The sequence below is a fragment of the Gallus gallus genome, chromosome 3 (assembly GCF_016699485.2).
Source record: "Gallus gallus isolate bGalGal1 chromosome 3, bGalGal1.mat.broiler.GRCg7b, whole genome shotgun sequence".
Taxonomy (NCBI): domain Eukaryota; kingdom Metazoa; phylum Chordata; class Aves; order Galliformes; family Phasianidae; genus Gallus; species Gallus gallus.
In genome coordinates this window covers 34646833-34669683 of record NC_052534.1, presented here as the reverse complement: position 1 = coordinate 34669683, position 22851 = coordinate 34646833, and the positions used below count along the sequence as shown (strand labels likewise).

The 22851-nt window shown below is 44.3% G+C and overlaps 1 protein-coding gene across 4 annotated transcripts in view; it reads right to left on the bottom strand.

Moving 5' to 3' along the window:
* The window catches only part of AKT3 (AKT serine/threonine kinase 3), a 144592-nt gene extending 126604 nt beyond the window's left edge, over positions 1-17988 (bottom strand). For 2 of the 4 annotated variants that reach the window (XM_040697411.2, XM_046939380.1), the window contains exons 1-2: positions 17867-17988; positions 5977-6131 (exon numbers count right to left, since the gene is read on the bottom strand). In XM_040697411.2, coding sequence (XP_040553345.1) covers positions 5977-6022 — 46 coding nt within the window. In that variant the 5' untranslated portion in view covers positions 6023-6131; positions 17867-17988. Of the gene's footprint in view, positions 1-5976; positions 6132-16113; positions 16595-17558 lie in introns of those variants that run through there. The other 2 variants (XM_015283981.4, XM_046939379.1) reach the window with 2 other exon arrangements.
* Positions 17989-22851: the final 4863 nt, after the last annotated feature.

Here is a 22851-nt window from a genome sequence, read left to right as displayed (position 1 = left end):
GAAAACAGCCTCTGTGTACATACACAGATCCCTGTTCAGAGTGGATGTGGAAGCAAAGTACTGCAAGCAACATTACAGATCTATTTCTTAACTGAGTGAATGATGTAACAATATCTATTTGAGAACATAAAAAATACTGTAATTTAGATGTATAAACATTTATATAACCAAGCTTTTATTGTCATTTCTTCTCTATTTTGGTCAGTTCCTCATAGCCACCTTTTATATTCACTGACTCTCTAAGTTCCATGTAACACTTTAATGGAACTTTAATAACTTATTTAGTTTCAAGTGGTTCATCAGTGATGACTTCACTTTAAACTACCATTTGCTAAAACAATTAGAAAATGGCTTAAATTTCTTCTACTTTCTGCAGCAGATGTTCAAGACAGTCTATTTAAATTTGTCTTTGTTAGAGGTGTGTTAAACTACTCAAATAATTCAGACAATCTGCAAACAAGATTTCTGACAGGTTGTGAATAACAGTCAATTAGTACCATAACTTCTGAGATCATTTTTTCAATCAAGATATTCCTGCCCCCACCCAAATAAAACACATACCACAGGAATTCAAGCTCCAGCAAATATTTCCAAAATTAACATCTTCTTGGGCTTGGTTCCACTGCAAAACCTAATGTCCATTACAACACAGATATAACACCACAAAATATTTTCCACATGTTTATTTCTTGAAATCCCATTATATCTGCATCTTGTCTTGAATTACAGAAATGAGAACAAACCAGCAGCTGAATTAATCTCATCATAATAAATCAAACAGATCTTACTCTATAATCTCCATGAGGCTAGAAATGCTAATGCTACTTCAGGTGATTCTACTCTGGATACCAAGAAGTTATGAAAAGCTATATATTTTCATAAATAAATAATATTTGAGTGAAAAAGATATTAGAGTATTTGAAATCATACACTTATTGTAGGAGCTACGGGAAAGTTTCATAACATCTCTTCTTTTTAACCTCCATCTCATTATACCAAATGCCTTAAGTTATCACAGTTAAATTAGTGAAGCTTTATACTCCAGTTCCCTCTCTATAAAACCCATATACAACTATTTCTGTACTGTACAAGTGTTGCAAGATAAGAAGAGGACAAGAAACACAACGATTAATGTCAACTCTGCATACAAGTTAGATACGTTATCTATTCCACATAATCTGCGTAAAAAAATGTAATAATAATAAACAAGGTAAAGATGTCCACAACAAACAGCATTATCTCATCCAACAAACCTGAGTGTAGAAGTCCAACTGAGGTCTGGTAATTGAAGCACAGACTTAAGCAGACAACATCTTGTTTTGTTTTTAAATACTGATTTAGCCATTTTGTTATGTAATCCACATTAGGTATACTCTCCTCAAATGGAAAACCTTTACTTTTTCAACACAGACACACATTATCTGACATGATCAATTTAAAACTGGGTCTTTAACAAGTTAGCGTCTGTGTCAATTTTTCCTTTGTCCCAAATGATCTTTTAATAATATGGTAACACAGACACTTAAAACTTTTCCCATGTTTAAACTAATTGAAATCTTGTGCACAGGTTATTCATAAAGAAATTAGGTTGCAATTAAGCATAGTTATTAACGATTGTTAAATCTAATTGTTGTGACTATTATAGACCACAGACAAGGTCAACCCTGCAACACAAGAAACTAGCTTTAAAGAAAAAGAAACAAACCACCTGAATTATATGCATAAAAACCTCTTTTATAATGATATGCTCCAATCACACTAAGCGCGTGAAAAAACAGCTGTTTCCAAACTGATATATTCAGAATATATCCCCACTCTGTAAGACATTCAATTTGCATTCAGTAAAATTAAAAAGACTAAATCTTACAATAATTTGAAAAGACGCTCAGCAAAACATTGTGCTTATAAGCAAAGCCAAAATGTAGAAGTAATTTCAGCAATTACTGCACAGTCCTTACACTAACTGCATAAACACCGAATACATGTTTTAACTTCTGCAAATCAGCAGCAAGCTTTGGATCAGTCTATTTCAGGTTCTCAGTCAAGATCACGTCCCTCTCACCTCCATGCATTAGAAGGGAAGAAAGTTGGTGCCATCTAAAAAGGACGATCAGAAAAGAAGACAACACAGCCCTTTTCTATTCTGGCTACAGCAGTAATTGGAGAACGAAGGGAAGAAAGGAAATGATTATCCTCTCTGAAACAAAGCATACTGATCCACTACATTGCAAAACTATCTTTCCAGCAGAACAGAAACACAAGGCCATGAGAAGCTTGGTTCTAAGGACTAGATCTGAGGCAGCAAGTCCCAGACAACTGTAAGATCACGTGCACAAAATGCATTCTCACTGCTCTCTTGACCAAGTAGAGGCCACTAAGCATCACATCCAAAAACCATTCATGTCATACATTTGGATCTTGCTCAGATAAGTTCCAATGTCTCACAGGGTAAGTCTGCACTAGTACTTCAGTTCAGATAAGCAGAGCACTTTAGCAACAAATCTTCCCATCACTCTGGCTAACGCACTTTTGTTTGCTGAATGAAACAGTCCTCGAGTGCACAAATCTGCTTTCTTTCAGATGAAAGTGAACCATGAGATATACTCTGGAGCTCTACCACTGCTATAATGGGGCACACAAGCAGACAGAAACCAGACCAAAATGACACTCACTTCACTCGCAAATGCTGTGAGTGCAGGTAGGTGCCAGGTCCTTATCACCAAGTACTTCAGTCTCTGGATCTGCTCTCACTGGACCACATCACTTGCTCAGACAGGTCCAGCCCTTGTGCCTCAGGGTCTCCTTTCACATACTGCATGGACCTTGACCACTGCTGAGGTTAACTGAGCTCTCAGTCTTTGCTTCTTCTTGGCTTTCACTTCATATACCATCTGAAATTCTCACCTCCAGCCTGTCACCTCTGCCAGTGTGAGTGTTCAGGTACAACAGCTTATCTTCCCTCAGGTATCACCTACTCTCACCACACTGAAACACCTGATTGTAAAGACTATTCAAACCCAAGTATGATCATCTTTAATTAAGTAAACTTAATTCTGGCATTTCTTACTTTGAGTGCTGAGTGATTTTAAAATACTTTAATAGCTTAGTCATTTAAACATACACAGCACAACAGCACATTGAAGCCAAGCATGTAGAATCACATTGACTCTTTGTGCTCAAGAGCAGGCACAAAGATTTGCAAACATATAACTATCAGCCCTCTATTTCTGACATGGATACAGTCAGAAGGATAATTAAGCAAACATTTTCTCAGGGCATTTCACAGCCATTAAGAATCACAATACGCTGCACTAACAAAACAGACCCTCTACTCCTCAGCATCTTTCTGTCTCAGCCTCAACACGGAGAGAGATCCTCAGCTCAACTATCAGTCCTCCTCCTCTCATTCCAATAGTCAGTTCCTTTAACTCCCTTTTGTCACAGCCTGCCTCATTAGTTGGCTCTTCGGAACTCTGCTTCATCCCAGTTCTATCATCATCCTCATACTTCTTGACTGGGTTCCGAATTGCAGCAAGAGATTACTCTGCTTTTTTTCTTGTACCACAAACTTCCCTGACTGCTGAAGGGAACAATTTTTAAAAGCCCTAGGCTATATTCACACAACCAAGTAATTTGGCATAGTAAAACCAGATCAGTCAACTGAAGCACTTGGTGCCCAGGCCCCTACTTTTATAGTGTATAGAGTTTATGAGTTCTATTTCAAGTTAAATTCAGTCTGGTGCCTCAGAAGGAATGCTGTACCATCCACGTGACTTACAACTGTTCAAAGTACAAGCTGTAAGCTGTTGGTTCGTATGGTCATGCCCCAGCTGGAGGCTGAAATCCACGCAGTGCATACCTGGAGAGGAGATTTCATGTCTGGCTTTTTCCAGGAGGAACCTAACATGTACATATCAAACTGCTCCATGAACTGAACCAGTAACACTCTAGTGGGGATCATCAGAAAACCCACTTTAAAAACTGTAATTGCATTAAAGCCTGAAGAAGCAGTGCTACTTTACCCAGTCCCATGATACTTCTTGGTACAGAGAGAGAATAGTCAGCTGGCTAGGTGTCTACTGAGCACAGTGAAATCCCAACTTTCACAACTTAGATTAAGTTTAGCTTAACTTTTCCTTGGCTACGATTAAAAAAAAAAGTGCTTAGCAACTCTGACTCCAAAGAAAAGTCTGGATAGAATCTGTAATTGCATGAAATGTATAAGCATCGAAGCAAATGGTAACAGATTTTTGACATTGTAAAACTGCATTTCACTCTTTCTGTTTTCAGAAACAAAAAATCTGAACCCAGCAACATTCAGAACAAGTCAGACACAGAAAATTAAGGAAATACTAACAAACTAAAAAACAAGAAAGAAAACCACACTTAAGCTTACAGATACCTAGAGCAAGAAGGAAAAAAACAACCATGCACTTGCTGAAAGTTCATTAAAAATCAGGAAAAATGAACATCATAAAATGTTTTTAATTTGAAACCAAAACAATAAAACTAACATCAAAATGTGAAATTCAGTAGGCCTTTCTTTAATTAATAGATAGCAGCATGAGAAAGAGAACTTTTATTTTACACTTCAGATTTTCAAACATCAAGTATGATGCTTAATTTCACTGTGCAAAACCACAGCCCTTTCTGGGACCCCGGTGATTAATACATATCACAGAGTTGACACTGGACTTTAATAAGAACGATCGATCAACCCATTCATATCCTAATATGCTTGAAATTACACGAAATAAACAAAAAATGAAATAAGATATCCAAATAGAGCAAGCAAGAAGACGGGAAGAAAGAACAATTTAAAATTCTAAATTAACTCCAGCCTTGCAAAATTTGGTTTGTTATATACATGAATATAATACTCCAAAACAGGAAGCAGGCCTTAAGCTTCATGTCATTTAGCTAATTTTCATCTTCAATACCTATAATGAAATGCTGCGATACAATTATGCAGGAGTAATTACAGAATAATAAACTTTTTTTTCACAGTTCTCTTGGCTTCTTTAACATTTAATGTCAATCTACAATAAGAAAGCTAATAATGATCTTTGTCTTTGCACACTGCTAATGAAACAGAGCATTTCTATGTAAATTAAAGAGCAATTCTGTTCATACTATTCACATCTAAATCCTTCTAGGATGGAATCGGTATACATTCCCCTTTAATACAGATCTCCTCTGTGCAAGAGAGATGATCTTCTTTTGGAAGTAATCACGTGTACAACCACAATCCCAAGCAAAGCAGCACAAAGCACAGAAGATTTCATTGAAAGTTCATTACTTGATACAAATGCCAGGTGTTTCCAGAGGTTTCCCATTCAAAGCCCAACATACGGCAACCTTCCCAAAATTCCAAATCACACAGCAACAGATCATAAAATGACATCTCAAGGATTTACAGGAATTGACTGTAAGAAAAAATACTGCTTTAGAACGGCTTATAATAAGGAACATACTCTTTAATCATATGGCTTCCAGGTCTGCAGAGCAATTAGGTATACACTGAGCTTTACACAAGTAATACATTGATCTTATGGAGAGTACTTGAGTATGTAATATCAGCTGAGCCACATTTTGGCATCCATTGAGTTTTACACAGAGTATTGCATCCACAACCGTTTATACACAACCTCCAACTGTGCACCTCTATTCCCACTTACAGATGCCACCACTGCATATTTAGTCTGATACAGGGGTGACAGAAGCTGCAGCAGCAAGGTTAAGTGGAAATTACCGAGACCAGCTACCTCCTTACTGTTACAGTTACCCACGTAAACAGAGGCAATTCTGAGGGTTAAGTATTAACAAGACCCAGGTCTTAATGGCCATTAATTCCATATGGTCAGATTAGCTTGCTGAAGACCAGAAGATAAATCAAGAACGCTCAGTGTAGCTGTACAATGCCACTGCACACAGACTGCTACAAATCAGAACTTTGCATTAATAGGTAGAACTTACCCCTCTTCTGAACCCAGCCTTCCTTCACAATGGTAACATCGCTCATGATGGCTCCACTCTGAACCCCCAACTCAAAAGAGTATTTCTTTGAGTTATCAGCTTGTCTGTATGGCTTCTCTTCTGCTGCTCTTCCGAGTTTCTATTGATGAGTCACCCTGGAAGGAAATATTAGAGAAAGAATTTAAGTCTTTTTATTTTTCTCATTTGACAGCCAACAAAACACTCTTTGTTGATGCCTTCCTCTGACTGAGCTCATATTAAAAAGTCTGCCTTTCTTCTTTTAATTAACAATATAACAGAATCAGATTTCTACAGTTTTACAGCACATTTTTCATGAACGCCTTTTCATGGACACCCATCTAGCAGGAGCCAAGTGTGTTACATTTTAAGTTATGTGGCACTATTATAAAATGCACACAATAAGATTTCTTGTACTAATGCACAGGATGCTGTTAAATGAAAGCCAGTACTTCTGCACAGGTCCAACTTTGAAGTCACACTATCTTTAACCATTCCCCTATTTGTTAGAATCCATGTAATGGGTAAGTGATTCTATTATTAAGACACTGATCAGATCAAAAGAGCAAGGAAATGGAATGAAAGATTCTGTAAAAGCACTTAAAACCAAAGCCTTATGATGATAACCATACCCATTAAGGCTTAACTGTTAAAATCTGTATTTAGTCATTTACCAGCCATTCAATTACTTTTTTAAATGCTTGAATTAAAAATAAATAAATAGTAAAGGCTACAGAAATGCAATGAAAGTAGGAACAGCATTATAACCACACGATACCTGGTACAAATCCCTTAAGTTTTTAAAAACCAGCATCACCAACAAGTAAATTAATAGAAAAACAACTTTCCAGAAGCACAAATTAACCCAGAAAAGCTGCTGTTCAGTTTACGAAAGGCACTGCACACTCTCTCAGGGCTTTCACACAGGCAGTGCCAGGAGTGCTCTCTCCCTCCAAAGCCAGACTTACAGAGGCAGAAGGGAGGCTAACCCTGCAACAGGACATGCTGCTCCAAGAAGGCACAGCCCCCCTTCCAAACACCTCACTCTGAGCCTACCAACTAAGTGCAAAGAAGAGATAACAGCACTGTAACCAAACAAGAATAGAAGTCAGAGGGAAGGAGAGGTTTCCTTTTGCCAGCAGACTGCCTCTCCCCTCCATCCTTTGAAATAAACAGAAACACCCAAATAATCTCAATCTGGAAAAGGGTGGGATGCCAAGGAGAGGGGTTTTTGTGATGGTGGAGGAACATACCTATGCACGCTGCTAGCACAGAACAAGAACAGAACCAGTTTAATACTACAAAATGCAGCACAGCCACAGTAATTCAGTTTATTGTCCAACACGTGTAAACGTGTGGCAGAAACAAATACTGTTGTACTTGAAGCAGCTGTGCAAGGAATGACTGGAGAACAGACTGAAAAATAAGCTGTTCTAATGCAGCCAAGTACAGAGTAAAAACTGACCGTTATACACACACAGCTTACTTCTTATTTATCATTTGAAACTTGTATGTGCAGCACTCAGCAGCCAGATGGAAGGCTGCTTCTGTATGGATGCAGTGCGGTGCAAAATAGAACTTTTTCCGATGTGAATGAATACTTTTTTTGAGTGATAACAACGCAGTACAGCACGGTTCAGAAATACTGGGGTGTATCCATTTTACAGTTTTGCTTTCATTTATGTTCTCCTAAACATGCAGAAACCCAGCTGTTCAAAATTAAAAACTGCAGCGCTGAATCCATGAGTTACACAAAGTTTAAACAGCACAGAAGGCAGCACCTCAGAGCCACCTCCCCAGCACTGGCAGATGCAGCACCCAGCCCAATGCAGGCAATGAGCAGTCCTGTGTCCCTACATCACATCACTGTGTCCAAAGGGACACCATCAGACACCTCTACCTATGTGACTGCTCTCTGCTTTAGGACTTTCATAGATTTAGGATTTCTTAAGAGTTGAAAGGAAACGTTACATACAAGGTTTTGGAAGGACAGGAGATAGCCTCATTATTGCTAATTAATCTCTTTAGCTTTAACTGTTTACGCTTTGTATTATGAAAGTCAGGATGGCAGAAAAAACACAACCTGCCTTTCCACAGCCTTTCACCTCACTATTCTGAGACTTTTTTTTCTGGGTCACACACTATCAGAGCTTTTGTTTGTGCACTTCAGCCCAGTGATAAGCAAGTCCGCCAGCTGGGGCTCAGCACAGATGTGAAAGAGCGAGGCACGCGACTGACACAGGTCCCAGCTCCGCTGCTCTGGCTGACAGCAGCACGGTGGCAGCTCCTACACAAACACACACACCTTCACAAAACCTGGGCTGAGCATCAAAAAACAGCACCACACAAACAGCTGCAATGCAATGCACACGTAGGTATGCCTAGTGGCTGGCAACCCTGCCCATGGTAGGGGGGTTGAAACTAGATGATCTTTGAGGTCCTTTTAAACCCAAGCCATTCTATGATTTTATGATAAGCACATCCGCATCCCAGTGCCCAACTTGAGTATGACCACCCTACAAGACATTCCGTGTACTCTTTAAGACGTGATCACAGGTGGCACATTTTTCAACTAAAAGAACAAAATAAGTAAAGTATTTAGCTTGGGGTGGCACGCGCTGCCATTTGTTTTACCCTTCCAGCCACTTCAATGCACTTCCCCAACGTCAGCGTGCTCTTATGCAAAGTGCAATCATTTATTTTTATTGGTAGAGACCGAGTTGTAAGGAATGAACTTCTGCACTAAGTAGCCATGATCTTGTCTGTCCACAAACTGATCATAAAGTCCACGATTTCAGTAGAGACCTGGTTCTAATGAATTAATTTATGCTTAAAGTTCCCTATTTACCACCAATCATGATTAAGCTAGTATTATTTAATCAAAATCTGAACTGTGGCTGATTTTTATGTCAGCCAGTGCCCCAATAACCACAAACACACACCAGCAGGATTGCATCCTACTACTCCCATGAACTGCTATATTGAATTTCAAAGAAAAGAAAACAATATACAAAAATTGGATAAATACAGTGAGAAAAACTGAATTATCTCCAGTTCAGCTTCACGGTATTACCAGGAACAACTTAAGTAACATTATCAACAGTTGTATGTAGACATAATGGTTATAACGATTGCTCCCTTAATTGGTAATTGAAAGTCAATCTGAATTACATAGGAAGCTGTAGATGATAAATCGAAGCATTAAAAGACTAATGAAAATAAAGGTTATGCATTCACACTGCACTTTCAAGAAACCGTTCATAAGCATCTTTAGCAATACCCCTTATTAAATTCCTTTTCGACTTTCTAAAAGCTGTATTCCCTTACTCAGAAAGTCACCCAGCAAAGGTCTAGGAGAACAGATTCTTAAAAACTACTTACTATAATGACAAAAAGTAACCAGGATGGAAAATAAACATACAGACATCTTCTCCCTGAAGATGTACCAGTGCATTTCTATAGACACAAAGGAGTTCCCTACAACATATGGAACAAGAACTCTCATATGAAGATAGCATTCCTTCTATAGTTCAACTATTTCAAGAAAGGCTACAGAAATGTTCTTACTGCACAGCCTGCATAGAACTTCAATACTTGTTAGCCACCAGTTCTGCTCTCCTGATGAAGAGCTGTTATAAATTCTACAGTTTCCCCTGTTGCTACAGGATGAACCCACAGAAAAGGGAAAAAAATGTTTAAAAACTGAAACTGATGATATTTTGCACTCCAGCTGCTTCTACAGGGAAAAACTTAACTTGTGTAAAATGTATGTTCTAGCAACTGAAGAACAGGTTGGATTGTTGAGTGGGTTGGGGTTTTTTTTCAACTTTATCAAACAAAACTCTTAGAAGATGCAATTCCAAGAACATTTTATCTTGCAGATTGTATCAGTCACGTATACATGTGAAAAAACACCAACAAAACTTACTGCTTGCATGTTTTATGGTGCAGGTATGACAATTTATTCCATCATGACCAGTTACATTTATGAAACATGCATCATTTTTAGCATCTGGTAAAAAAATGGTGAAATTTTTCCTATCTTCACTGGAAAGCTATTAAGCCACTTTTACCTTATTATGAACCAATGATGAACCAACCATGAACCAATTTAACACACTTCTAAAGAGCTACTGCTTCACTTCTAAGTTTCTAGCTGCTAGGGCATCTTCCTTAACAAAATGCAAGCAGAAACTTCTACCCGCGGCAGATCCTACTGAGACCCATGGTTTTCCCAAGCCATGGTGAAAAAACAACACCTTTTCCTCCCAGGCAGAAAGGAGGAAGAACAGTGATTCAGGTCTACGCTTAACAACTACTATGTGCAAGTGAGTAATCATTGAGACTCGTAAGAGCAGATAACACTCCCTTGGAATCTGGGCATCCTCCCATTTCCCCAGTGACAAGAGACAGCTGAGTACAGAAGACAGTGCCCATAAATTCAGTGCAAATTGTATGATTCAGGTCTCTGTTGTAAGAACTTTCATAAACACAAGCTTCTACTTTCAACAATTTTGGAGCTGAGAATAAACAGATACTCTCACATTTACCAACTTAAGCTACCACAGGGAATACCAACAGGATCGCTTCACCTCTTTCAATGACTATCCCTACATCTGCCTGTACCGCTCGCACCCCTCTCATAATATATAAGGGAATTACTATTTTCCTTTTTTACAAGTAACCATTTGTTAAACACAATGCTTGGCAGGAGGGGAAATCAAAAAGTGAATCTTTCTGATTCACTCTGCCTGACTCACTGAGATTCCTTGGTCTTCAGCGTAATCAGAGCAAAATCTCATCTTTATCTCACTTCTCAGAAAGGTACACTGGAAAATTATGTGCTTGCACAGACAAAACATAACAAAAAAAGCAGCTCAGTCATCCTCTAGCCCAGTGACTGTCACCACCCCCCATGTTTGATTCTCTGCTTTGGGGGCATTTCTTTCCTTCCAGCAGACTGCGTTCCTAAGAGGTTTTCTCAGAACTAAGTTTGAACGCTCCAACACAACCAAACAGACTGCAGTAGTCTCCAGTACTCACTGCAATTACAGAGCAAGAAATTAAAAAGATAAGGATCTAAACTAAAAACAGAGCTCTCTTTAGGATTTGATGTTGAGATCCAAGTCTCATTTGTATGAAAAATGCATGCATATCCTCTTCCCCTACCCAAGTTGTTATCTCCAAGTCTGGTCAAACAATTAGAGGATATATTGCATAGCATCAAAAATCACACAAAAGATTACGCTGCAGAACAGAGACTACTACAAAAACTCCTAAATTAAATTAACCTATATTACTAAAGGAAGAATCACACCCGATTCAGTGACTTCTCTAAAAGGTACCAAGTATTTCTGCAGGCTTCTATGAACTACACATCCCAGAACTTTGGTTACACTTCAAAAACAGTACAGTTGCATTATGACCCTCCTTACAGTCTCGGGAGTACTGATTGATTTGAATACTGTCACTGCTTAGACTGAGAAAAAGGAACCTGTGGGTAGGCACTACTTGTTCAACTTATTAGAATTAACTTAGAAACAAACGAAACAAAACAAACGCAACACCAAACAAAACATTAACTGGTTTCCATTAAAAGCAAAAACAAAACCAAGCAGAATAAAAGAGAATACATTCTAAATTTACAAAATCTTAACTGTATGCACAATTAAGAAATTTAAAGACGCCTTTCAATAATCTCAAAGCATAAATGATAGTACTTCACAAATTTTACAACAAACCTTAAAAAAAACTCCAGTATATCTCTATGATTGGCATTCAAAACATTTTTTAAAATACATTTTGTACTAAAAGCCTCAGCGCTGTTGGCATCAACAATTTATTCCTGACACGTTTACTTCATAAGCCTCGACTTGGAATCAGGAGGAGGATAACATACAAATGGCAATTTTTACACTTTGTGATAAGAAAAAAGAACACACTTCAGAAAAGACAAATAGGTCTTTCTTAAGCACATTTACATGTATGTTTTATGCCTTAATTGAAAACATTCTCTGTGTTTTCACTTCCAGTATGACAAAAAGCTGCACGTAACTCAAACACTTGGATAAGCCTGGTTAAGAGATTACAGGCTCAGTGAAGCATAAATGCACAAGTTACGTGTTTTATTTAGATATTGTAACCGAGTAGTTTTATCTGTAAAGAAACAATTCTGCATTCCTTTTCGTGTTATAATGACAAAATAAGTTATTTTAAGGGACAAAGGTATAATTAAAGTAAGGTGAACAAACCCACCCCGTCTTTGTTTATCGAGGTATAAAGGAAGTTTCTAAAAGTAACTAAATTGTTTCTCTAGAATCCCACGTGAAACATTAACAACCCATTGTTTTGCCATGCTTTTACTGACAAGAACGCTCTAAATCCTCTTCTCCCCTCCAGCCACGGAAAACAATAACTGAAATCTGACAGAAGGAGAGGAGAAGGACAGTATGAGGAAGGTATGAGAGAGAATACAGGTCTGAAATCCAACCAAAGAATACATTTAAAGCAGAAAACATGAAGGGAGGGCTAAAGCTAAGCACCAAGGAGAAAGTTTGTCGGACAGTGAGGTGGGGACAGTTTTGCAACTTCAGTCGAGGATGAGTTAAGTATCATAGCTATGACAGTCACGTTCCAATCAACACTTCAGTATAAATGTAATAACCTGCACCAGCTGAGGATTAGCACACGAATACTATTTCTTGCCTGTTTAAGTTGAAGTTCCTTCACCCTTATACGACTCTAGCAACCAAGCTAAACCAAACTCAAGTTCCATATTTTGAAAACAAACTATAATTGGATTTCTGCTTATGATACTCTGAAATAGGTTGCCTACTTTTCGAAAGTTCAAACAATTCAACAACTCCTGAGGTATTTTAAAAGGTATCTTTAAGAGACACAAAATAGCTTCATTGAACCACCAGGTTTAAATATTAGCAAGGCAGCGCATTTCCTGGAGTCCAGCATCCCAGTGTGTGCACAGCACCAAGCACACTGCTGAAGCCACCAACACTGAAGATAACGAAAGCCACAAATACATGAAGTGCCGTGGACAACAAGGAGAGGAAAGCACTGACATAAAAATATGCTCTCAAACTATAAATATTCAAGATGGAAAAAGTTTCAGCGATATGTCTAGCAAGAGACAGCTTTTTTTCAGACTCCTGAAATAGGATTTATTTATTATGTGGATATTGTACAAATTGAATACTGAATTCGTTTGCATAAATAGGGCTGAACTTTGTGATTCTTTCCCACAGATCTATCAAAGCTGCTGAACTTATTAACTGTTTAATTCTGCCCCTGACCAGAACTTAATCATACTCCAAATTCCAACCTAAAACTTTGGGATCTGCTTGTTTGGCTTCAAACAGCACTATTCTCCACAGCTTGAGATCTGAATTTCCCAAGTACAGAAGGAATTCTCTACAACCTTAAATGAAGAATGTGTTTTTCACAAGTATATTGCTGCTTCAGCACACGTAGGGATAGATACTGTCTTTATAAGATGAAGTTCATTTCCAAAGACATATGAAGAGACTAAGTGAAACTCACACGTTCAGCTTTAATTCTCCGCCTACAATTATACCAACACATATAGGAGAAGGTATAACAACTTCAAGAAAAATGCATTAAAGGCAACCTGCAGTGATCACCCATCCCAAGAAGCACACTGAACACTTTGGGAAAAACAAAAACTGCTTCTCTTTGTAGAAATTGTTTTGAAAGACGGCTGAGATTCAGCTGAGACATTCTGCGCTTTGTAGTGTTAAGCCAGCTGTATGAGAGGTTCCTGACTGCTGGGCACTGCCATTCCACAGCTACAAAAATCCAGAGGCAAGACCTTCACTGATCTCAGCAAAGCTGAATCAGGCTGTTCATCCCTGCCTCTGCTGCAGGATACATTCAAATACCCTTACCACACACTCGACACAGCAAGGTCTGACAAACAGTGCTGTCATTCAGCCACGCACAGGAGATACTGAGGTCCTAGCTGCATGCTTAAAGGAACTGGAAAATAACCACTGCTCTTTAGTCAAGGTATCTCAGAAAACTTCACAGCTGACAGCTTGTTCTTAACACCATTTTCAATCAGTAGGACTCACCCCTAGACACTTGCATAAACACATGCAGGAGAATTGGCCAAGTTAACTTTGTACATCTTCAGTTCATCTAAATGTAGTCACTAATATGAAAAATCTAAGAAACATTTTAAGTGACCAAAAGTAATTGTCTTCACATGCACAGGACAAAAACGCTTACTCTCCCTGACAATAACATTCTACGATTAAAAAAAGACCAGTTCCAAATCCATCACATGCCCCAGCACTACTCTACTTGTTGCCATACCTCAAGCTGATCTAGAGCTACAGGACAAGAACAAAATGCCAATCAATCTATTGCTGCACCCTCCAATTTTTGTTTTGTTTGCCAATTTTCTCTTTACACAGACAGACCTGAATCTCCTCCATACATCCAGTCCAGGAGAAAATGCAAACCATAACATTAAGGATGATTTTACACTATGCAAAACACTAAAATGTGAACTTTCCCATTCAGTCTTCTATCATTTGCCTCTAGTTTTATTCATTCCTCTGGTTCAGCACATTTTTTAAACGCGCTGAACCAGTTCTTCCATTTACCATGTACTTTTCCTTAGGAAATAGCCTCTTCTCCACCAAGCCCACCTGTTGCAACTGGTGCCACAGCTCTACCAAGGACAGTCTGTGGCACCAGGGACACTCACACAACACACTGAGCACTGTAAGCAGTGCTGTGCTCCCAGAGGTGCAGCTCTACTGGGGGCAACCCCATCCCCACCATGATGCCCTCACTGGGTATGTCCCCACAGAGTGAGAATCAGAGGCGGCACAGGTTAACCTAACATTCTAGAGTGATATTAATGAGCGCTTAAATCTTTCCTTCTAAAAACAGTACTTAAACCAACAAGAGGCTGGCAAACTTCATATAAATATTGTCAAATAAAACTCACAAATGCATACCTTTAACTATGCCACTCTTTTTGAGTCTTTACTGTTTCTGACACAGGGAGCAGCACACAGGTTGAACGGAATGCTTATTTTCTTAGAGGGGCTTCAGGCACACGACACCAGCTCACATGGGACAACCAACACCCCACAGGACATGCGGGTACAGCCTGGCACATTGCTGCTGAACCAGCTCAATTTACACACCAAGCACATGGAGATGGAAGTTCGGCACAATAAAGTGTTTGCTCAGCGTAGTTCAGTGTTCACTCACCCCCTCGGTGTGGGGTACAGACAGCAACAAGACAAAGCCACCACAGGTGCAAGGGGACATCAGGGCCATACAACACGGCTGAAGTAAAGGCAGGCTGCCACATACAGGCTCACCTCTCTGCCTCACCGACAGCACTACGTGAAGTGACAATCAAGGGCTTCAAACTGAAACTCTGCATTCTTTACACCAATAACAGCACAGAAATTTTGAATGTGTCTTAACACAAATCACTGTAGTAATGGTGCCATTCCATCCCAAACAACTGAGTATTTCAAACTTACTTTAGCTTTATTAATAAACTTCTGGGGAAAAGGAATAACCATTTGATATGCCTCTTGTAGTAGGGGAAATGCACACAGAATGTGAGAGAGAACCCAGTGGCAGTGGCAGACGTTCCCAATCCGCCTGCAGGCCCCCAAGTTCCTGTAGAAACCTCAGGCACACACTGTGCCAAAGCGGAGCTCCAGCCTCTGGTAACACCTCACACACAGAAGCAGAGCTCCACTGGTTTGCGGTTAGGCTAAAGAGAAAACTTCACCACTATTCTTTCCCCAAAGCATTTGTTCCAGCGTCAAAATGCCAACACCGTTTTCTAATACAAGTTACTGCACCTTCAGCCTTGACACTACACAAGCTGAAGCTCATGCATCTCTCAGATTTCCCAGGGGCATCCCATGGAACATCACTATTTTATATAACAACGTATCGTCTTCCTTCAAACTACAAACAAATGAGGGAGTGAGGCACTGGAACACTGGTTTCTATGAAGCTGATGGTCTGCAAGGGCACTGATAGAGCAGGAGGGCACTGCCCAAGTGGGACGGTCCTACCACGAGCACCCCACGCTCACACACCCACCTCAGCAGTGCCACTGGAGAGCTGGGAGCTGCCAGGTATGGGACGGAGCTTTCTAGGAACCAGAGTTTTCCCCCTCTCTGCAGTTTACCTCAGCTCTCCTTTGAACTTGACTTAGTGGCCAACCAAAATATACGCACATGGGCTATAATTAGCAATGCAATCCAATTAAACATATTGGGGCCAACTTGAAGGCTTCTATGGAAAAAAAAAAAAAAAAAACAGTTTGATAAACAGGTGCCCCTTCAGTAGCACACTTGTTTAAAGAACCACGTAAGCTTTCCTCCCTACCTCATTCTATCCATACCGCTATGCAGCAGCCTGCAGGAGCAGCAGCTCGCACAGACACCTGTCTGAGGCTCAGCCAACTCATCTGGGTTCCTCCCGCCCTGGGAAATAAGGGCTTCTGTATGCAAAACGAGGGGACACGTGTCTGCCCGTTCACAAAGTTTTAGCGAGCAGCGAACGGGCAGCAGCGGCGGAGGGGACGGCCGCAGGTTCTTTCGGTGCCGAGGGAGAGCTGGCGACGCGGGTACCTGGCGCATCCCAGCCCCGAGCGTAACGCTCCTTCGGCAGGAGCTCAGTGAGTCAGGCCTGAGGCACATCGTCATAACAACAAAGATGGGACCGCGTCGCCGTATCCAAGCAGCGGTCAACCGATAATTACAGAATAAAACCAGAATTAAGGTCAAGAGGGACGCGGCCGGTCACTGCTCCCTTTCAGCTGCGCAGCGACGAGAGTTCGGGGCTATCTCACGCCGCCCCGCTACCCATCCCGCGGCGAGGGTCGTGACGGGGCCGCCCCACGCTCCCCCCCACCCCGAGGAGGGCCGGGAGCCGCCCGCCGCCCGCCCGGGCCCAGCTCCGCGCCCCCCGCGCTCAGCCCCGCGCGCGCGGCCGGGAGGCGCGGTCCGGCTGCGCATCAGCCGCTGCCCGCGCGCCGCAGCCTCCCTCCATGATGGCCGTGCAGGAGGCGGAGGCCGGTTTGTTTACTTGCAGCCGGAGCCGCCGCCGGCGCGGCCACGCGCGGACCCCCTCCCACGCCGCCGCTCTCGGCGCGGCCGCGCGCGGCTCCCGGCGGACGCGGCCCGCGCTCACCCGCGGGGACGGAGAGCAGCGACGGGGAAAAGAGGGGGTGGGGGGCGCGCTCCCGGCGCGGGAGAGGAGGGGCGGCCGCGTGGGAACCGCCGCGGCCGCGCGCAGGCGGCGCCCCCGGGCGCGCGCCGTGCCCTACCCCCGTCTACCCCCCACCCCCCCTCCGCCCCCCGTTACATAACCGCCCCCCGCCCCCACCCCGCCCGACGGGCGACCCCCGCCCGCCGCCGCCGCCGCCGCCGCACCCCCCCTCCCCCCGCGCTGCCCGGCGGCCCCGGCCGCGCCCCGCGCCCCCTCCCCGCCCGCCGCCTCCTCCCCGCCCGCCGCCGCCGCCCGGCCCCTCCCGCCCGTACCTGCAGAGGCGGCGACGCCGCGGGCGCTGCTGCGGAGCCGGAGGGCGGCGGCGGCTCCGGGGGAAGGGGGGGTGGGGAGGGCGCCGCTGCCTCCTCCCCGTCGCCTTCCCCGACCCCCGCCGGGCGCGGCGCTCCCTGCGGCCCGGTGTCCCCCGGGGGCGGGAGGAGGCGGCTCCGGCCGCGGGCGCGGTGGCTACATGGAGCGGCGGCCGCTAGGCTGGGAGGCGCCCGGGCGGGCAGCGCGGCCGCGGCATCGGGGCGGGGGTCAGGAGGGCGGCGGCGGCGGCGGCTCCCCCCGGCGCACTCACCCCGGAGCCGCCCGGGCCCCGCTCTCGGCTCCTCCCGCCGCCTCCGCCGGGCTCGTTATTGACTTTCAGGAAAACTCCCGACGTCACCGGCTCCCCCCGAGTGTCTCCCCCTCCGCGGCGGCGGCGGCGGCATCCCCAGCTCTCGCGAGAAGCGCGGCGGGGACGGGGGGGGGGGGCCGCCAGACAGCGAGGGGGGAGCCAGACAGAGGGGGGCGGCTGAGGTGAGGGTGGGGGAGGCGGCGGGGCCGCGGCCGGCGGCGGGGCGGGAGGAGGAGGAGGAGAAGGAGGGATGCGGAGGGCCGGGCCGGCGGCGGGGCTCGCGGAGAGAGGAGTCGGGGCGCGGAGCCCTCCGACGCGGGCCCGCGGCGGCGCCCGGCCCCGCGCTGCCGGTGCGGGACGTGGGGCGGCCGCCCCTCAGGACAGCCGCGGGGCGGGAGCTCCGGGAGCGGCACGCGACCCGCGGGCTCGCATCGAGCCCGACGCCGAGGGATGCTGCCCCGCGCCGCGGCTCCGCGATACCCGCCGTTGCCGCGAGCAATGAGGAGAGCGCGCCGTGGCCGCGCGGACGCGGCTGCGGGGTGCTGAGCGCGGCACCGCGCTGCTGCGGCTCCGGCCGGGCGCGGGGCTGCCCGGGCTGCTCCCGGCGCGCGGCGTCACCGCTGAGCGGGCGCGCGTGTGCCTGCACGCACCTGGGCTCGGTGCGCAGCAGCACGCCTTCTGTCAGCCTGCGCTTTAAGGGATACGCGCGGATTAATGTTGTGCACAATGGCATCTCGCAGCTGATCCTGACTGCTGTCCGAACCTGTTCGTGCAGGGGAAGCGGTCTGGAGAGTACGGCTGTCTGCCCCGTTACGTGTGCGGGATCCCTAAAAATCGACACGAAGGCATTCAACAAAATAAATTCTACCCCCCTCCCTCCTCCCCCCCCCCCCCCCCCCCCAAAAAAAAAAATATATATATATGCGTGTGTGTATATATATATATAAAATAAAGCAACCCAGACTATCTCCTTAGGATGTATGTACCCCATATTTGTTTCTCGAGTGTCCCTCCCACATCCTTCCTTTCTCTGTGACCACTTCAAACAGCAGCCCCTCTTTCCCCGCTCGCTGCGGGACTGCAATGGGAGCCTCCCGAGGGCCCGAGCAGCGCTCAGGGCTGGCGCAGGGCTGCACAGCTGCCCAGGGGCGGTGAGGCCGCTCCCCCGCACCGCGAACCCCGTTCATCAATCCGCCCTCGGAGCCGCGCGGTTTGCTCGCCCTCCAGTTACAACAGGCTGCAGCCTAAGCTCTCCGTCCCTTAACTTTTGAAGAAAATTAAAAATTCTTATGTATTTGGTTAACATAACTATTTTGGAGGGGAAAAAATAAAGTTTAAAAAGTACACTGCTGAAGGCACGTTGCCGAGTGTTGTTTCCTTCCCCTGATTTTACAGCTCGGTCTTCCTCCTTCCTCAGAGGCACTTTACTAAAGCAAGCATCAGCTATGGGTATTTACGTACAGCCGCGTTATCAGGTACCGACGCACGCTTAGACATTCAAAACGAAAGGGGTGGCTCTGGGAAGTGCTCCCAGTACGCCGCAGTCGCTGTAGGGGACGCGGGCCCTGGGGCAGCGGGCAGCCGGCTGAGGGCTGGGCTGGGCTGGGGGGCGGCACACGGGGCTGTAACACCCGGGCCCATGGGGAGCTCGTACCTGCTGTCCGGCAGCACAGGAGCTGGTGCTGCATTGCTGCTCTTCGTTGGTCCCTGCCACAGACAACGTCAGATTTCTTATTGGCAAAAGGGTGTTTGTGTGGCTGATCAGCCTGGCTCATCCTGTAACTTTCCAAGTGCTGCCCGACAGATAGGTGTCCTATGATGATGAAAAGTTTGCTTCAATACATAAATATATATACTTGGTGCGCATTGCCCAGGAAAAGTCTGACACACAAATCATCTAGAAAAGAAAAAAAATGATAATAATAATAAAAAATCTGCACTGTGCTTACATACGTTCATTAGGGAGTGTAACACAACACTTATTCTACCACCTGACTCCCAGAAGTCAGTGGAAATCAGCTCTCTGGAAACTGTGAGCTGAGCCTTACCTGTGTTGTTGTACACGTGGTTCAATACGCTATAGAAATAAATGCTGCTGTGCAGCTGTACGGTTTGTATTTTCTCTTTTCTTAAAGCACACAGCCATTTCATTGCTTAGTATCATGCTCCAGGGCATCAGAATGATTTCTTGCAAAGAGCCAATTGCCATAAGGTTGGCAGTGGTCACCCTACATTAATATCCAAATGGGGTTGTAGCTGTCCCAGACGCAACGTGGCTGTGCTGTATGTACTGTGAACAGCGTGAGGTTGCCAGTTCTGTACACGTTACATCATTTCGAGGTTAATTACTGTGTGGCATGAATTTAACAAACATACTAACAGCACATGCTAATGAGGAAAACCCTGCAGTTCACAAGGTAAGGACAACGGGAGTACACGTAGGGACAGGAGAGAGATGGGGCTCAGATGTTACGTGCTCCAAATGCAGCATCCTGAGTCAAACTGGATAAAGCCTTTTTCTGCCATCCATACTGGCACCACAAATGAGGCTCATAAACTTCTTATTTCATCGCTGATCAACATGATTTCAACAGAAACCAAATGGGAAAGTTGCATACTGTCTCTGGAAGTTCTGTCTGTTCTGAAGCAAAAAAAAAAGGCTGCCCCTCATGCTTCACCTAACGTGCTTCTGTTACTGTTGTCACCACCAGAGTGATGGGATCTAAGGGTATGGGCATACAAATCCTGCAAATAAGTAGTAAGCGGGAGATGAACAGACTGCCTTGCAGAGCGCTGCTTCTCTGCCTGTGTACATCACATCACCTTTCATCTCCTTTCTTTTTCCTCATGTCAGCAAATTAGCTTGCGTCTATCTAAGAGTCTTTGTTAAAACCAATTTATCCTGTAGAGCAATGATTTTTCAGTAAAAAAAGGGGGAAAAAAAAGAAAGGGCAGGTAAGATGGCCATCTCTGACTTTCAAGGCAACTCTCTATTGCCTAGAAAAGAACACCAGTGTCAGTGGCAACTGGCTGACAGAAGGGCAACGAAAGCTGCTCTGAATGAAGCTGTGCTTAGAAGATATCCTATACATTTAATTGTAGTGGCTCTAAGGTGCTGTCTGCAAAAGGCATGGCTTAAGTTAAAAAACTCGTATTTGTAGTTCTTAAAGAGCCAATACGTGTGTTAATGAGCATAAGTTTCTCCGCTGTGAGGGGAGAACATTTGCACCTTCTCTTGAGCAATGACAGTTCTCTGTGCTGTGGGAGGCACAGAGATGCCTCAGGGCTCTAACCACTGCTACCCAAATCCCAGCCAGCTCCGTGACAATTCGATTCCTCACGACCAGGGAGAGCTCATTATAAAGCTGCAGCATTTAGATAAGATGCTTGGGAAAAGCCTGGGCAGTGGGTGTTGCAATTCATGGGATGCTGGGAGGAAACCAAATTACACATGTTCAGTTGGATTCTAAAGTGCCCTTTTTTCCTTTCCATTGCATTCCCTTATAAATAACTTGATTGCTGTAAGCAGGAGTTGGGAGTCAGAGATCCTTACAGGTCCACTCCAACTCGGGATATTCTATGACTCTTTGAATCTCTTTCTCCTTTTTCTTTACGCTCTGACTCCCACTGGATTTCTTGTTGGTGTTTCTGTCTCTGAGGCCATCTCAGAGGGCTATATCTCACTGCCTTCTGTAAACTTTCATCAGTTTCTACCCCTTGTCCCTGGATACTTGTGTTGTTTGTGTAAAACAAACAAGCGAACAAACACCTTAAATCTCATTAATTTCTTTCTCGTATATAAAAGGTTGAAAAAGGAAACCCTACAGTCTAGGCTTTGCCTTCGCAATCCCCATTTTGCCATATGCTACATCTGCTCCATGAGGCTGCCCTTCAGTGTCAGCTGCCATGTACCTGAGCTGGCCCATGGCTCTGCACCATGTTTGGAAATTGATTGGCCACAGAAATTTCTGCTTTCCACAGAGGGTCCCAATGCTTACCAAAGGTATCCAGATACAGACCCCGGTTGTTATTATTTTAGACCCACGGGGCGTAGGCTATCTGTGAATATGCAGTAAGACCATATAGCAATAAAGGAATTATTATTCTGTCCACCTATGTTTTGCCAAACAGAACTATAATTATGCTGAGCGCGTTAGAGAGAGACTTTAGATAAAGGACTGTGTAAATATCAGTTGATAGCATTTATTTTACAGCGTGTTATTATTGCTTTATAATTTATCCTCCAAAGATCTGGAAACGTGTTTCCCTTCCCCTTCTTTCCTGTACTCCCACATGCCGCCGCTTTGCAAACACAGAGGAAGGCACATGCCCTGCCCCGACGCCCTTACCCGACTTTGAAACAAGATATGACAGTAAGTATGACAAACAGCAGGAGGGAAGGATGGGGAGAGGGCAGTAAGATTACGCACTTGCACAGTTTAGCTATATGCTTAACATGATGTATAGGCCTTCAGCTGAACTTGGAAATTTTTCCTCAGTGAGAAAATAGTTTCCATGGTGTACGGATTTATCTGAGGGAGGTCAACCTACTACAGGAGCAAGCCGAAGAGAAATAAAATGCCAGCCTTTCTGCCTGAGCTTTTTTTTTTTCCCTCTCTTTCCTATCCTATTTTAATTTCATCAACGCAGATAAAAAATGTCTTTGAATAAAATTCTGCAATTACCAGTGCACAGCAATTGCTAAAGCAGAGCCTTGTCTGTGTCCTGGTCTCACTTAGCTGAAGTCAATAAGAAAATGCCAGTTGATGCTGGTTGGAAGAATTGAGTCTACAATGCATGAGAAAAATCAAGGAGTATAAAGATTAGTGAGGAGAGGGACAGAATTTTAAACAGATGTCTTCACTTCAGAGGTCTGTGACCAGGTGAGTTTTCCCCACATGATCCTGGGAGGGTTGTGGCTGCCCGGAGTTCAAAAGAAGTAACGA